This window comes from Hibiscus syriacus, unplaced genomic scaffold (assembly GCF_006381635.1).
Source record: "Hibiscus syriacus cultivar Baekdansim isolate YM2019G1 unplaced genomic scaffold, ASM638163v2 tig00112864_pilon, whole genome shotgun sequence".
In the NCBI taxonomy this organism is placed as follows: domain Eukaryota; kingdom Viridiplantae; phylum Streptophyta; class Magnoliopsida; order Malvales; family Malvaceae; genus Hibiscus; species Hibiscus syriacus.
In genome coordinates this window covers 209,084-224,049 of record NW_024063414.1, presented here as the reverse complement: position 1 = coordinate 224,049, position 14,966 = coordinate 209,084, and the positions used below count along the sequence as shown (strand labels likewise).

At 35.3% G+C, this 14,966-nt stretch overlaps 2 protein-coding genes and 1 pseudogene across 2 annotated transcripts; 1 reads left to right on the top strand and 2 right to left on the bottom strand.

Moving 5' to 3' along the window:
- Positions 1–726: 726 nt before the first annotated feature.
- LOC120184349 (cyclin-dependent protein kinase inhibitor SMR6-like) lies at positions 727–1,583 on the bottom strand. Its single transcript, XM_039188844.1, has one exon. The coding sequence runs from the start codon at positions 1,278–1,280 to the stop codon at positions 942–944; it is 339 nt and encodes a 112-aa protein (XP_039044775.1). The 5' UTR covers positions 1,281–1,583; the 3' UTR covers positions 727–941.
- Positions 1,584–4,481: 2,898 nt separating this feature from the next.
- LOC120184350 (AP-1 complex subunit mu-2-like) lies at positions 4,482–5,872 on the top strand. Its single transcript, XM_039188845.1, has 4 exons — positions 4,482–4,585; positions 5,415–5,522; positions 5,647–5,743; positions 5,846–5,872. The coding sequence occupies exons 1-3, from the start codon at positions 4,506–4,508 to the stop codon at positions 5,726–5,728; spliced, it is 270 nt and encodes an 89-aa protein (XP_039044776.1). The 5' UTR covers positions 4,482–4,505; the 3' UTR covers positions 5,729–5,743; positions 5,846–5,872.
- Positions 5,873–7,271: 1,399 nt separating this feature from the next.
- On the bottom strand, positions 7,272–12,682 carry LOC120184260 (annotated as a pseudogene).
- Between the last annotated feature and the right edge of the window lie 2,284 nt (positions 12,683–14,966).

The window sequence follows — 14,966 nt, the reverse complement described above, 5'->3', positions numbered from 1 at the left end:
AAATTTGATAGCTTAGGTACCAAAACGAGCGGAAACTGATAACTTAAATATTAAATGCATAGTTTACGCAAGAAAATGAAGAGGCGAGTAACAATATTGTCAATTATTGGAGGGTTTTGAAGAGTTGAATAAGGTCCCCATTCAAATGAAGAAGAAACCCCACACTCGTGCCCTTTTCTCTTTCCTTTGAGTTATTGAAGTCACATTACAATGAAACTTCCCACTTTCATCAGAGTCAGAGCTGGGTAGAGGGTCTTTAGGATTGCAAAATACTAAGTTTCATTTATGGATGACAGTGAAGTTGGATTGACCGAGAGGATGCTGGATAGTGGTCTTTATAAAAATTTAAAATTTTCTTATAATTTTACCCTTTAAATGGATATTAACTTAGTATCACTCTACTGTTAATAAACCTTATCACAAGTTTTATACACCTTTTAACGTGCTTTTGGCAACTTTTGGAGTAAGATATTAACCCTAGTTAGATGCTGGCTTGCATGTGTCACTACCACGCATGAATATGAACAGTTGTTTCAGAAAAAATATTCTCTGAACTTTGAGTTTTTGTTTTATTAGGTTAAGATGATGATATTAGTTATAAATATTTTTAATTATTCGATAATGAACGTTTAATTATTCTGTTATTGTCGTCGATTCTCGAACCTAATGATTTTTTTAATCACTGAAGTAAATTAGTGTATGAAACTTGAATACTGAAAATGGGATGATTTAGAATTTTCTCCATTAAAGTTGCAGCTCTGATTGCTGATAGATTCAATACAGATTCCAGAAAAAAGAACTATACTATATATAGAAACTTGACAGCAAAATAAAAGAAGCTAAAGATTTCCATGTTATTTATGTACACGAACTTCAAATGATCGTCACTACAAAGTAGCCTAAAACAGATAAATTAAAGAGGAAGGGTAAGAGAAAGTAAATTAACTAGCCCTTTCCCTTATAAACACAGTCTCCAAATCTGGGGGAGTGAAGAACTCTCTCACTCCTGTTCTTCCATAGTTATTATTATTACACTTGAACGAAGCTTTTGGCTTCCTCGGAGCAGGCGGTGGAGAGTTGAATAGAGTCCGAATCCTGGCTTCTTCTCCGGTCGGAGTCGATGATTCTTCATCTTCATCGTTATCTTTTTTCAATGGAGGGTCACTTGATTTTGTGTATATGGGCTTCAATGGAGCTCGTATGGAAATCATGGCCAAGACCCATTTTTGGCCTTCGGATTCTAAGCCGTCGTCCACCTTTGGCTTCCTTGAAAACCCCATTTCCTTGGATCAAAGATTGAATTTTCCGGCTACAATTATAGATATCCTGGAAGGAATGATGGAATAAAGCAGGAGGAATAAAAGAATATGGTTTTTTTTAATATCTTTTCTTTTCCTTTTGTGGAGAGAATCAAGAGGAAAGCAGGAGGAAAGTGGCGGAAATGGAAAGGAATAGAGAGCGTTTGGTTAGCAAGAAAGTGAAGGCCCTGAACTGTGGAAAAATGAGAGAGAAGCTAAAATGTTTTGCAGCCAAATACAAAGGGCTTTAAATAAGCACAATTATATAACGGTTTACAGAATAAAAAAATGTGAAGTGGGAGGAGGCAAAAATGAATGTCGGCTGGAATTAGGGATTGTTATAGTTCTCGTCCGATTGAATTTTATTTGAATATAATATACATTTAGGGTAAATTACGTATTTAGTACATACATTATTAGTTTTAATCTGTTTTTGTACTTAAACTTTTATTATTTTTTAAAACCATACCTAACGCTTAATTTTTGTTTCATTTTAGTATCTCGTCGTTAAAAACTTAACGCGTTTAGTATCTAAACTATCAGTTTTAGTCCGTTTTAGTATCCAAACTTTCAATTATTTCAAAATTTAACTTTAAATTTTGAATGAGTGTACTGAAATGAAACAAAAACTAAACTTTAGGCATGATTTTAAAAAAATTAAAAGTTTAAATACTAAAACATATCAGAATTGATAGTTTAGATATTAAACGCGTAACCTACCTTATATTTTATTAGTTACTAAATCTGATTTGAATTCAAAATTTAACTTGAATTTTTAAGATAAACTTAGAAGTATACATTTATATTTGTATTGGTCCCGATTTAATATATATATATATATATATTATTAAATCTATGATTTATACATAAATAAGTCACTAATGTGTGGCGTTTATAATACCAATCAAAACTTAAAAAAGAGAATCCGAGGGAAATCGTGACATAAGCATAAAAGGGAAAACGGAGGGAGAAAAATTAAATAAAGACAAAAGGAGGGGATTTGACTTGAATTTTGGCGCCAAATTGTGTGGGATAGCCTATAGTCTTTAATTTAATTCTTTAAAGAGGCTTTCACAAAAGAATGCTTTCCCTTTCCCTTTTTTTCTTCTTCTGGCTGGAAGATAAAGAACCGCTGAAAGAAAGAAATAAAGAGATCTTTGCCATTGTTTTCGTCAATTTTGTTCTTAATGAAAAGTTATGGGTGTTCTTTATGTTCTCATTTCTTTGACTTTAAATCTCGGTTTTGAAGATCGCGAATAATCACCTGACTATTGATTAGGTTTCAAACTCATATTTTTTCATAAAAAATTTTAACAGTCGTATAAGTTGGACATTAACATGTTGACTGATATATGGTAATCGTTTGAGATTACGATATTTATTTTATTATATCTCAGTTAGCAAGTCAACGTTAAGATCAGACTGTCATCATTTTTTTACGAAAAAAGATGAGTTTAGAACATGATGAATACTCAGGTGACCCGAACGACATCGTTTCAAGGGTCTAGGCATGAGTGTTTCAGCCTAGGGGGTAAATAGCACGTTTGGTCCCCTCATATTTTGTAATCTTGTTATTTAATCATCAAATGAATTTTTTTTATGTTCTGTTTTGGGCACTCCGTTTTTCTCATTTATATTTAAGTCACCTTATTGTATGTTTTACTCTTTTGTTAATGTTTGGATCTGGTCATGATATATATCATAGTTTTATTTTAGTCACCGGTTTTGTGTGTTGTTTATTTTTTGTTGATGTTCGAATTTGGCCACCATATTAGTAAATATTCTATTTTAGTCACTGTTTGACATGTGGTTTAATTGTGGTATGGTCCTTTATGTTTCTGCTTATTTTATTTCAGTACTTGGTATTATTTTATGGATTATTTACATTTCTACTGCTTGTATTATTTAATATTTGTGATTTGGGCTCTAGTTTATTTGTAATTATTGTTCAGTCCTTTAACTTTCTGTTTTGCTATTTTAGTTCTTTGATTTCCTATTTTAGCTATTTTGGTCCTTGAACTTTCTGTTTTAGCTATTTTAGTCCTTTAAGTTTTTGCTTTTACTATTTTAGCCTTGTAAGTTTCTGTTTTAGCTATTTTGGTCCTTTAGCTTTATGTTTTTACTATTTTAATCCCTTAGCTTTCTATTTTAGATTTTTAGTCATTTAACTTTCTATTTTAGCTATTTTAGTCCTTTAAGTTTCTGTTATTTTTATTTGGTCCCTTAAATTTTCGAATATGTTTATTTGGACTATTTATATTTTGATATGTAATTTTTTATTGTTTTGTTTGAGTCCCTTTTGAATTTATACATGTCACATATCATGTGTTTATTTGTATAACATTAAGCAAATTTAATTTTTTTATTTAGTTGTAATTATTTTATTTTTACGATTGTATTTATTTCCATATTATTTCCTTATTTAGTGATATTTTATTTGAATATTTTGAAGAACATGTATTTGTAGAACGGGCGTGGAAAGTATCACTTAATCGAAGTGGTACAATCCGATATGATATTCGAACAAATGTGAACTTGAAATAAAATTGATTTTATTTTGCTTATTAATTCTTTTTTATTTTAAGTCGAACAATGCGATGCATATTACTAAATAGCGATTTATTTTATGCAAAGATCGTTTTTCATTTTTATATTCAATTCACATTTTTTTAAAATCAATTATGAGGGAATATTCTTTTACTGATAAGAAATAGTTGAGTTAGCTTTCTCGATGGAGGATTGATAATTTCTAGATTTCTTTTCGAGTTAAAGAATTTTCTCTAAACAATTAATTCGAAGTAAATTAATCATATTTCAATAAATGGATCATATTTTAATTTTATATTCGATTCCTAATTTACAACAATGTGTAAGCGACACAGTACCAATTTTGGGCGCTATGAGGGTGCTAATCCTTCCCTACGTGTAACCAACTCTCGAACCCGTTTTAATCGAATCTTTGGCAAACGCAGACCAAATTTTGTCTAAAAAATGATTTTTCTTAAAATTATTTTAAAAAAACGTTTTTATGTATTCGACCTACCTAACCCAAAGGTCGATAGCGACTCCCTTTTCCAATTTATTCCAAATCAATTCAAAATTTCAAAATTGAAATCATAATCGTTTTTAAAATAATATTTAATTGTTTTATCAAAAAATGGTTACGAAATTATCCTTTTTCAGGTTTTCTTAGATGTGGTTGAAAGTATGAACGTCCTTCTCAACAGCAATGGACAAATAATTAGGTCTGATGTGGTTGGGGAATTGAAGATGAGAACTTATTTGAGGTATGTTATCTGATAGTTAAAATTTAAGGGTTGTCTTAAGGGAATATACTTTATCTCAACTCTATCTTTACTTAAGAATGTAAATGTTCTTTTTTTTTGTGAACAGCTTAATTGTGTTTCTAATAAAATGACAATACTAAATAATTTAACTAGTGTAGCAAAACTCATATTCAACAATTTTGTAATTCGCAAGTTGAAATCAATAGGTTGATGCATGTGAATTTCATTTGGCCGGGGGTGGGGAGTTGGATTGGGGTTAGGGCAGCAGAATGGAGGTGATGCTGATTGAATTGGCAGTGGACTGATATAATTTGACCTGGATCCGAGTTGACAACTTCCTACAATTTGTTAATGCCTCCAATTGAGAATTTGTGACGATCCACTATGGTATATATCTAGAGGCTTAAATCAATAATAATGAGGAATATTTTGTAGGTCAAAAGATGACAGTACCTTGGAAGTTAGGTGTATCCCTTAAAGTAGTATCGTCTCTTTTGACCGAAGGATACACCTCACAAGTTTGGGTTAGTGAGAAATGGTGTCTTTCCATCTCTGTTTTGCTCCCATCTTGATGAAACTGTTCATTTGAAATTCTTTTTGTAATGTCATTCATGCATGTCACAATGGAAGCTCTGTAAATTCTAGTGTGTTCATGCGTACCTTTTCGGTGTATTTGTAGGTAGCTCAAACCCTCATGAATATAGACATGTTCCAGAGAATTGATTTTTGTCTTGATGTTTATGGCATAAAAAATATCTTTTCATTTTATAAGTTTTTATTTGGGCTATAGCTATCTTTTACTTATTGGTTCCAATTTATGTGTTTTCAGTGGTATGCCCGAGTGTAAGCTTGGTCTAAATGATAGAGTATTGCTTGAGGCACAAGGCCGAACGACAAAGGGAAAGACAACTGATTTGGAGGATATAAAGTTTCATCAGTATGTAGCTTAACATTCTTTTCTCCATGAACTCTTGTTCTGATCGTTCTCCCTTTTAGCACTGGTTGCAACAGCCACTGAATCTGATGCTGCAAATTTCCCTCCCATTAATGGTTTGCTTTAGGCGTGTACGTCTGGCCCGATTTGAAAATGACAGGACTATCTCCTTCATACCTCCTGATGGGTCCTTTGATCTCATGACATAAAGACTTAGTACTCAGGTGGACCTTTACATCTGAATTCTCATTCTCCCTTCCTTCTTTATTTCTGCCAATCAGTTATTTCTTGACAACTAGTAATGATGACTATTTCCCCTTTTCTAGGTAAAGCCTCTCATTTAATTTCAAGTATATCTAGGCGAGCTTATGTTACAATTAGATTAGTAAGTGCGTGAATACAGACATAATGATTCTTGACAGTACTGCTACAAATGTTGAGATTGCGATGCCTGTGCCTGCTGATGCTTCCAGACCAAATATTCGGACATCAATGGGATCTGCAGCATATGCTCCTGAAAATGATGCACTAATGTGGAAAATATGATCTTTTCCTGGTGGCAAGGCATCATCTACATATTTATTAAAAGCTCTGTCTAGCCATGGAAGTCATAATTTTGAAATTCATAACACTAGGAGTATGTGTTGAGAGCCGAGTTTACTCTTCCTAGCATAACAGATGAAGAGGCAACTCTGGAGAGGAAAGCTCCTATACGCGTGAAGTTTGAGATTCCGTATTTTACTGTTTACGGGATACAGGTTTGTCCTTCAGATGCTTTGTATTTTAATTCATATGTTCATCTTAACTCTCTCGTCAATCTTGTGTTCTTCCACATGACCTTGCTCAAAGGGATATAAGGAACGTAAAATTTTTACTCTCCCTCATCTCTCTTCCATGATGTTATTCACGTTTATATAATTTCTCAGTTAAAACGCTGTTAAGATCTTTTAGATAAGGATTAGAGTTCATGTTTAAGTAAACAAATTGTCAACTTAATCGTACGTTGATTGTCCGGGGTAGAATTAAGAATTTATTATAGCGGGGTTAAAGTATTTTTATTTTCTATTTTTCATAAATATAATTTTTTTAATCAAGGGGTATGATATGTTTTTTTATTTTTCAAAAATATATATATATTAATATTAATTAATACTTAAAAAAATTGACGGGGTCAAAACTCCTCTTGGCTCGCATAAAGTTCCGTCCGTATTCATTGACATGATTTGTAGTTAGAGTAAACATTTATGATTACACTAACCATTTTCAGTGTTGAATTCGATTTTGATTTTTTTTTTTAGATTTGTTGAATTTTATTTATTTATTTAAATTTAATTTCAGAGTTAAAAACATATTTGTTGAATTTTATTTATTTATTTAAATTTTAATTTCAGTGTCAAATTTAAGTTGTTTAGTTTTTTCAAATAGCATTCACAACACATTAATTTCTACGGAATTTCATAATTATGGATTTTTTTTTTCAGGAAAAAACCCATTTAGTGCTTCTAAATACTGTAAAATAAAATAAAATAAAATGTTATTTATTTCACTTGAAGTAATGAACTATCCGATTCTACTATCGTAATAGAAATTACAGAGAGGTGAGCACTGAATCAGCCTATTCTTTCCCTTCGTCCATCGGCTGCATTAAAATCATCAAAGGTCAGTGATCGGAAGCACAATCTTGACCTCCATTTCCGAGGCATATGGAATAATATGTGTACATCACCATATTTGTGCAGGGAAATTACCTGTCATAAAGGCCGGCGCCCGCGTAACCCTCTAGAACTTCACCATTCGAGTCGGAGCGGAAGATAATCGAACGCCTTATGAAGAGAGCTATCGGTTTGCTTGGATATCCCAACACCTGAAATGTTTTGGAAATTGTTGGTGGATATGATAGTCGCATTTGTGATCACACGTGATTTGTTTCAATAATACGGTAAACTTCATGTTTTACCTGAGGGAGTTGAGATTGTTTTTCTTGCAAACATAACTCAAAGCACGACCGGATAAGCTCCGACAAGAGTTTCGCCAAGTCAATTCACCACCTATGTCGAACATAATGCAAATAATTCCTTCTTTCACCGGATAACCGGTGGTACATACCTCGGCGTAGATCTCGGACGAATCCCCCGAAGAAGGATTGGTAGCATGGATGACAAATGCATAATCGGCATTGATTATTTCCTGAACCAGGACAGCCATATCGTGGTCTAGTTTACTTTCCTGGTGCCGAAATACGCTCTCTCATTCCATTTGAAGCCCAGACGTTCTTTATTAGCAGTCCATGCCTGTTCCCACCTGTTCACCTTCATCTCCGGGCCAAGGCATTCCGGAACTCTGCATCTTGGTCTTCAGCTCTTTCACCTGAAGGTAGTAAGAAATTGAAATCAATCTGACTAACTGTCCCGAGTGATCGTGAACATCTCAAACTCGACGGAAAATGCATACTAATTCAGGTGGTGATGCGAGCAGTAGAATTATCCGACGGATCTCCCCAAGTGCATCGACGTCTTCTTCTCCTAACTTTTTCTTCAAAATTTGCATCTTCTCCAGCACCCCCTGAGAAATGAAGGGGAGAGAATTTGGATAAGATGATATTTTAACAAGAAAAGAAGAGGATCTAAATGCATATTGACAGAGGAACATGTTTTGTGTAGACAAAATCATGTCAAAAGCAGAGACATTATCCAAGTTCAGAATGAGAATAAACTGGTTTAGTTTATCGGCAAGAACCTCTTCGAATACTCCGAATGGAAGGGCAACTGATGTGGGAATCCCAATCCAGGATGGTACTTTTCCTTTCAGATATGAGATATTACGCGATTTCGCACCAACCTAGGGGAGAAAATGTTGTTAAAAAACATAATTAGAGCTGTATCATGCAAAGAAATTTGAGAAGTTTGGAGACAATAAGACCATTTCAGGTGTAAATTCCTCAGCTGATATAGCATATTTACCACCAAATTGCTTTCTGACCAAAGTGGATGACGGACCGTAATCACCCTTCAAGTTACTTGAACCAGGTAGGTCACCATATTTCACCTTACTACGTTAATGCACGAAAAACGAACGAAGTTCAAATCACATATGCTTGTATAAAAACAAGAGATTTGTTTTGTATCCCGAGTTTCGATGTTTTAGACATTCAGAATCGAGTTAGAGATAGCATTACCTATACGCTACGTCTGCAGAAGATGGTTTTAGGCGTAACAATTTCCCTTTGTTTGCTTTGATGTCATCCAGAATATTAGGATCAAAGCATGCAGCGAAGCAAACCTGCAGTTGGTATTAGCCCATCTTTCTTGCGTAGTAAGTTATCGGTTATGGAGAAATAAGAATGAACCAGGTAACCAATCACCTTGCAATTTCTTCCTCGGATGCAAATATGTGATAAAACATCAGGCATGTCCTGTGTCAATACCGCAACCGTGCCATCTGAAATTTCTTCTTCTCCTTTTACACGTTTTGCCACTAAAATAGTAGGCCGGTCGTAAGATTTATCCTGTACCGCAAGCAGCTCTTCTACAACATCGACGTATCCAACAACTTCAACTGGACTTATAACCTGCCAACTGTAGCAGGACATGACAACTTGCAGTATTAAGTTCCAGAAAGTGACAGACTCGTTTAACAAAGCCAGTTAGAATGATGACTACCTGCCAAGATTAGCAGTCTTTCTAAGGACAGGATCGAGTCGATTAATAAGCGAGGATAAAGTAGCAGGTGAACCAGCACGGATAATTTCTTCAGTAAATATGCTGATCTGGAAGAAAATTCAAAGACTGCACTTTATCTTCCAATTTTGATAAATGGGAACTATGTCAAGTAGAGGTGGAAAATTTAAAGTGACCAATCAGTATTGATATTTAAAGCAATATAATAACGTACAGCCCACGGATCTACTCCGAGCAATGTTCCAAGATATTCAGCCGATGGTTGCAAAATACGTTGGTACCACTCGGCCTTGCTAGTCAGTGCCAGGCGAGTTCGGTCTAGTATTGATTTTGCATACAGTCCCAGTGACCACTTTGACTCCTGCACATGCTTATGGCATGTTGCCATCCCTGCATGAGTAATGAAATATCAGCTATTATCCATGTTGTAAACATACAGGGGGAATTTGTACGATGGCATGCCATAATTGAAGCATTTTCATGGAGTTCTACGAAGGACGATTGACTTAGTAAACTCAGTATCTCGAGAGTGAACATTATCATTAATCAAAATTTCCCCATGAAAATTATAAACTTAGAATCTGTTTCCACCCTAAAGAAATAAAAATAATCAGAACACTGTATGACAGTATTGTACCTTCAAATAATAGATCAGATCCTCATTGTCATCTGATGAAAGTGCAAGGTTTTCTAGGACGAGTGTGGTGAAGATGATCTTCTGCAAGATGCACGAAAATATGTAACTAAGATCATCACACCACATAATCAAGAGATTGTATAAAATATTAAATATTTGGAACAGATGATAAGGTGAAAGATAACAGGATTACATCTGGTCCAGCATTATTCAGATCCTCATAACATCTTCAATAGCCGTCCTAAACCGCAGAGTCAAGAGCCAGGTCAATAGATCCTTTAGACAATGAGAAGACTTCATCAACAATGGTCGAAGTTCTTGACGAGCCTCAAGCAAACTCTGTAGAAAACGGACGGGGTTGAAGGACAGTATATCAGAGAAAATAAACATGCATGGCGATTCCAGATTTCCAATCTAATGTCACAAACCTCAACCAAGGCTTCTACATTTCTGTCTTCAATGTGTCCAAGGATAAACCGAGGCAATTCCTGTTAAAAGCAGAACTCTAATTTATAATCACCTTTCTGGGGGTAGAACCCCACAAACATTTGAAGAAATCTGAAGATGAACTTACAGGAAATCCGAGGGCAAGCCAGGTACAGGATTTATTTGCACCCCAACCATAAAACCTTTACCCTGAACACAGAGAAAGCTTTTCTCAAATGCTGACAATAATCACATAATTTCACCTTTTTCCTGATATTACCTCTGCTAGGTAGCCCGTGCAATTCGAAATAGCAGAATCAAGATCTGCACCAGAATGAACAGCCTATGCATACACCACAATTAGAAAGAAATTATCAATTTAGTGCCAACGTCATGTATATGGCAAAGGAAAAAATAATTAAAGAAATTAATACAGCATGAGACATCAGATAAACATAAACTTATGCCTCAAAAAAGCGAAATTAGGAATCTCTGTGAGAATGAGATAAAAGTATAGCCAAGGAAATTGTGGCTAATGTGTGGAGAGTGGCTATTGTAGTGTCCTCCTCACGCATAAATGAGCTATGACAAATCAAGAACATTATAACGAAGGCAACTATTACAGTTAAGACGAAAACCTTCAAGGTTCTCATATAGTCTCCAAGATCACGCAGAAGACCATCCTTCTGATCTCTAGCAAAACTTGGTTCAGAATGGATAGCACTGTCATAACTTAAGAGGCGCTCCTTTTTTAGTCCATTTCGTTTAGCATCTTCCGGTAGACGCTAATATCGAAGTCACATTTAACATAGTCGATCGGTGCCTGCTAGCATATGTTCTGTTAGCTAATGGAAACCACTTATGAATTTCCACTAAATACACATCTGATACGTACCTGACAGATTATAACATCATTTGGACTACTATTGTTATGTATCTTCTGGTGCTATTCCTCCATCATCCCTCCCTCACATCGATTGTTTCTCTGAAATAGATAGATAAATGCCCATGTAAATATAGAATAAGAAAAGTGAAAATGAAGTGATCTGTTGTTCAAGATTACCTGGATGACCAGAATTCATCCCTAATTCTTTGTCCCACATCTTCACCTCCACGGCTAACAGTAGACGTAATCATGCGCAAAAGCTCTTGATACTGTGGATGACTGATGTAAGTACTCTGGAGCAAGTCAGTGAATCTATCCTGTGCCTTATCTCACTGCACAATATACAAATAACGGCAACGATTGTATTAATATAATTGTCATGCATGATAGCAGAAATTGTACAATAAAGTTCACTCATAATCTCATGTCGATTAATCTAATCTGTACGTACCGTGGTTTAACATTGTAGTTTTGTTCCATATGAGCTTCCTCGTAGCCATAAACCTCATCCACACCAAGATCCCAGCAAGGCCCAACACACCAGTATCTTTGGCTTGATCCATAAATCTGACGCAATGTTAAACCTAAAAAGGAAAACAGAAAGACTTATTCCTTGAAGAACAAGGAAAAACTTAACATAATTAACTGAATACCGAGCTAAGCAAGGTCCTATGTGAAGAAAAATGATTACATCAACAGATCCAAGGATGGAAGGTGCCATTGTGACGTTCATTATAGCGCAGAGAAGGGAATAAAAAACACACACGCGCGTATATATATATGAATTTGCATGCATTTGGAATGTTATAGTTGTTTCCTCATAGACTTTCAGAAGATAATAGCAAACCTATGTCGGTATTTCATGCCACAAGGATAACTAAATTCCTGATAGCTCTGCAATGTCAAATCAAGAACAATAAAACCGAAAACAAAGTCTACATCCCAGAAGTTAACTGACCTGTGCATAAAAGACTTTTGCGTCTCACTCTCCAATTCTGCTATTCTATCCAACAAAAACTTTGAAGTACCTTTTCCGTCATCAGCATCCTTAAATTTTCGGAAAAGTTCGGTTAACCATACAGGAAGGAACAAACATCAAACTGAAAATAAAATATGCAAAATATGATGAAACAAAAGTTTCCTGGTTAAATTCATGAACAAGAATTTGAACCTGCTTGAATTTCTGACTGAACTCCACATAGAAGTCGGAACCATTGTTTTTTATCCACTCTCTCCAGACAGCAGAACATATGGCAGCCCTTTAAAATTACCATCCTCAATCTCCAATTCAACGTATTGCACCTAAAGATGATATCAGGATATGAATACAGGAAAAGATTTTTGTATCTTGTTATAATTAAATCTCAGTTATATAACTTCATTCACAAGGAACACATGATAAGATTGAAATCTACTTAATGAACCTGTTTAGGAAGATCATCAGAAGAGCTTGTTGAAAATTTGATTCAGCAGCTCCACCTAAAGAAACTGAACCTGGGGGAGAACAGTGTGAGGTGGTGGCTGAAAATGTTCGCATAAAACCGGTCTCAGATTTATATGAAAGAAAGAGAGAATCAATTCCGAAGTCTAAAGTCGTACAGTTTAAGGGATCTACATGCCACTCTCCAGCCTTTTCAGATAGGGCCCAGTGAAGGGTAAGTGGTCTTGGAAATCGCTAGCTATGTACATCTTGTCTTACATTCAGGTTTGGTGACAAGAACCTGGAATATTTGGAAGGAGTCAAAAACTTTAAAAAGGATTTCCATGTGAACATGTTTAAAACGATAAGGCAGAGTCAGAGGAACAATAGTATCTCACCAAAACCTCCATGTCACCAAATTTGTAGATTTTCTTGTTCATAACAGCGCTCCCGTCCATTTCCAATATCTTAGCAAAGCTTAACCGCTGTCGGTGGATTTGGTTCAACAGAGATATTTCCCACTACATGTTTCACTGGATGCTTATTTAGAAGCACCATCAGGTCCCTCTGCTTGCGCTGAATCCGTTTCTGCACTAAAATGTCTTTGGTTCTGCGGTTTCCTTAAAACCTTACTCTCTATCTCCTTTAGTAATCTTCTTTCGAATTTCAACAACAGATAACACCTCTGTCTAGTTCAGATTGCAACTCTTTCCTTGCTTCTCAAATTCCCTCTGATTATTGAAACATTGTTATGGTCAATATTAGAACAAGCAATGACTGAAACAAATAAGTCTTAAAGTCCAGTTAGAAAGAGATTGGAAAATTACAAGCTGCTGCTGGAGAATAATTTGGCTTCCATGCTCTCTCCCATCGTATATAGGATTGTATTTGGACAATCATCTGGCATCTTTCTCGTTTTCTCATTATTAGCTGTCCTTCAAATCTTGTCACCCTTTTTTGTTAGTTTTGACCAGATGTCGTCCACAAAAGCACCCCAGGCTATTTCGTCCAACAGCTCAACTCGAGCTTCATATTCTTCCTGTACAAGAGAGTTATTTGAATTCAACAAGATATTCAGGTACTGAAGTATTTGAACAATTGAACAAGAAGAAAGGACCAGATAGATAACTGAAGGAAATGCCGGACTTAGCTTTAACAATATGAACAAATACTATAATTGTTTAACTTATTACGTGCTTCTCTTTCTCTGGGGAGTACATCTGCCTACCCTGTCGCTCCCACCTCAAGTATGCTTGAACCTGAACAAGATCTTCAGGTACTGAAATATTTGAAAACCATTGTCTCCTTCTGAGGTAACTTTACATGAAATTTCCGACCATTATTTTTTATCCTACAAATGGAAAATAGGATGGGGAAAAGACAGTAAATTCATAACCTTCTAAATGTCATGAACATAAAAAAAACAACAGATACTTGCCATCTATTTTGGGCTTCATCGAATATGAGAAACTCTATAGCTTGTGTTCTAGGATCATCGATTTCTAACTTCAAGTAGGAACCGGAGCCAGATACAGAAAAGCAATTGTAGACAAACAAAATGGATTAGGATTGGTCAAAAGAGAATTTATGCGATTGTCTTTATTGGTGCTAACCTTCAGAAATGGAGTTTCGTAGGGCTCTATCCTTGTAGTTTATGGTCCCTTCTGGTTGACGTGAAGTACCCAGTTTCTGCCAAAGAAGGAAAGAAAAACAAGAAATGAACAACATGAAATACAATCAATGTTATGTTTATAGACCAAAACTGGTACAAGCGAACTTACTCGTTTCTGCATATCACACCCCCAATGCAATAGCAGAGAGTCACTATGATACATGATCCTAACATGTACTTGTCTAAGAGACCCTGAAGTAGGAGCACTAGCGTCAACCTGCTCAATTAAAGAAGGGTGAATCTCGTGTAAGTATAAGCACAAGGTAGCTATAAATGCCAAGCTAAGGTCCATTGAACTGATTGTTTATGCAGAGTGTAACTAAAATTATTTTTAAAAACAAGCAATAACTTACCTGCAATTCAATCCCATCAACGTTGAATCTCACTAGGTGCTGCGGCAAAGTAAGAATCATTAAATTTTTTAGATAAATAGAACAGCAAAATGACATTAAAAATATTATGTCACCAGATATCAAAATCTGGAGAAAAAAAAACTCAATTTTAAATCTATGTCGATATTTGAATCCACCTACTAAAATTTGAATGACATTATACTCTATTTGATAATAAGAGTTGGATTCGTATATCTGAATCTGCAATCTACATTTGCATATTGCAGATTCGAATCCGCTGATAATAAGAGTTGCCATCCCTGGCAACAAGAATAGAAAAGATTTATCCACCGAAGCCGTATCGGCAGCCAAAACGGCCCGAGGGCCGGACGTAATT

Excerpts from the sequence above, each read along its gene's own strand:
- LOC120184349 (XM_039188844.1), bottom strand. The coding sequence starts at position 1,280 with ATGGGGTTTTCAAGGAAGCCAAAGGTGGACGACGGCTTAGAATCCGAA.
- LOC120184350 (XM_039188845.1), top strand. The coding sequence starts at position 4,506 with ATGAACGTCCTTCTCAACAGCAATGGACAAATAATTAGGTCTGATGTG. Across the intron at positions 4,586-5,414 it reads AAGATGAGAACTTATTTGAG|TGGTATGCCCGAGTGTAAGC; the intron begins GTATGTTATCTG and ends ATGTGTTTTCAG. Across the intron at positions 5,523-5,646 it reads GAGGATATAAAGTTTCATCA|GCGTGTACGTCTGGCCCGAT; the intron begins GTATGTAGCTTA and ends GGTTTGCTTTAG.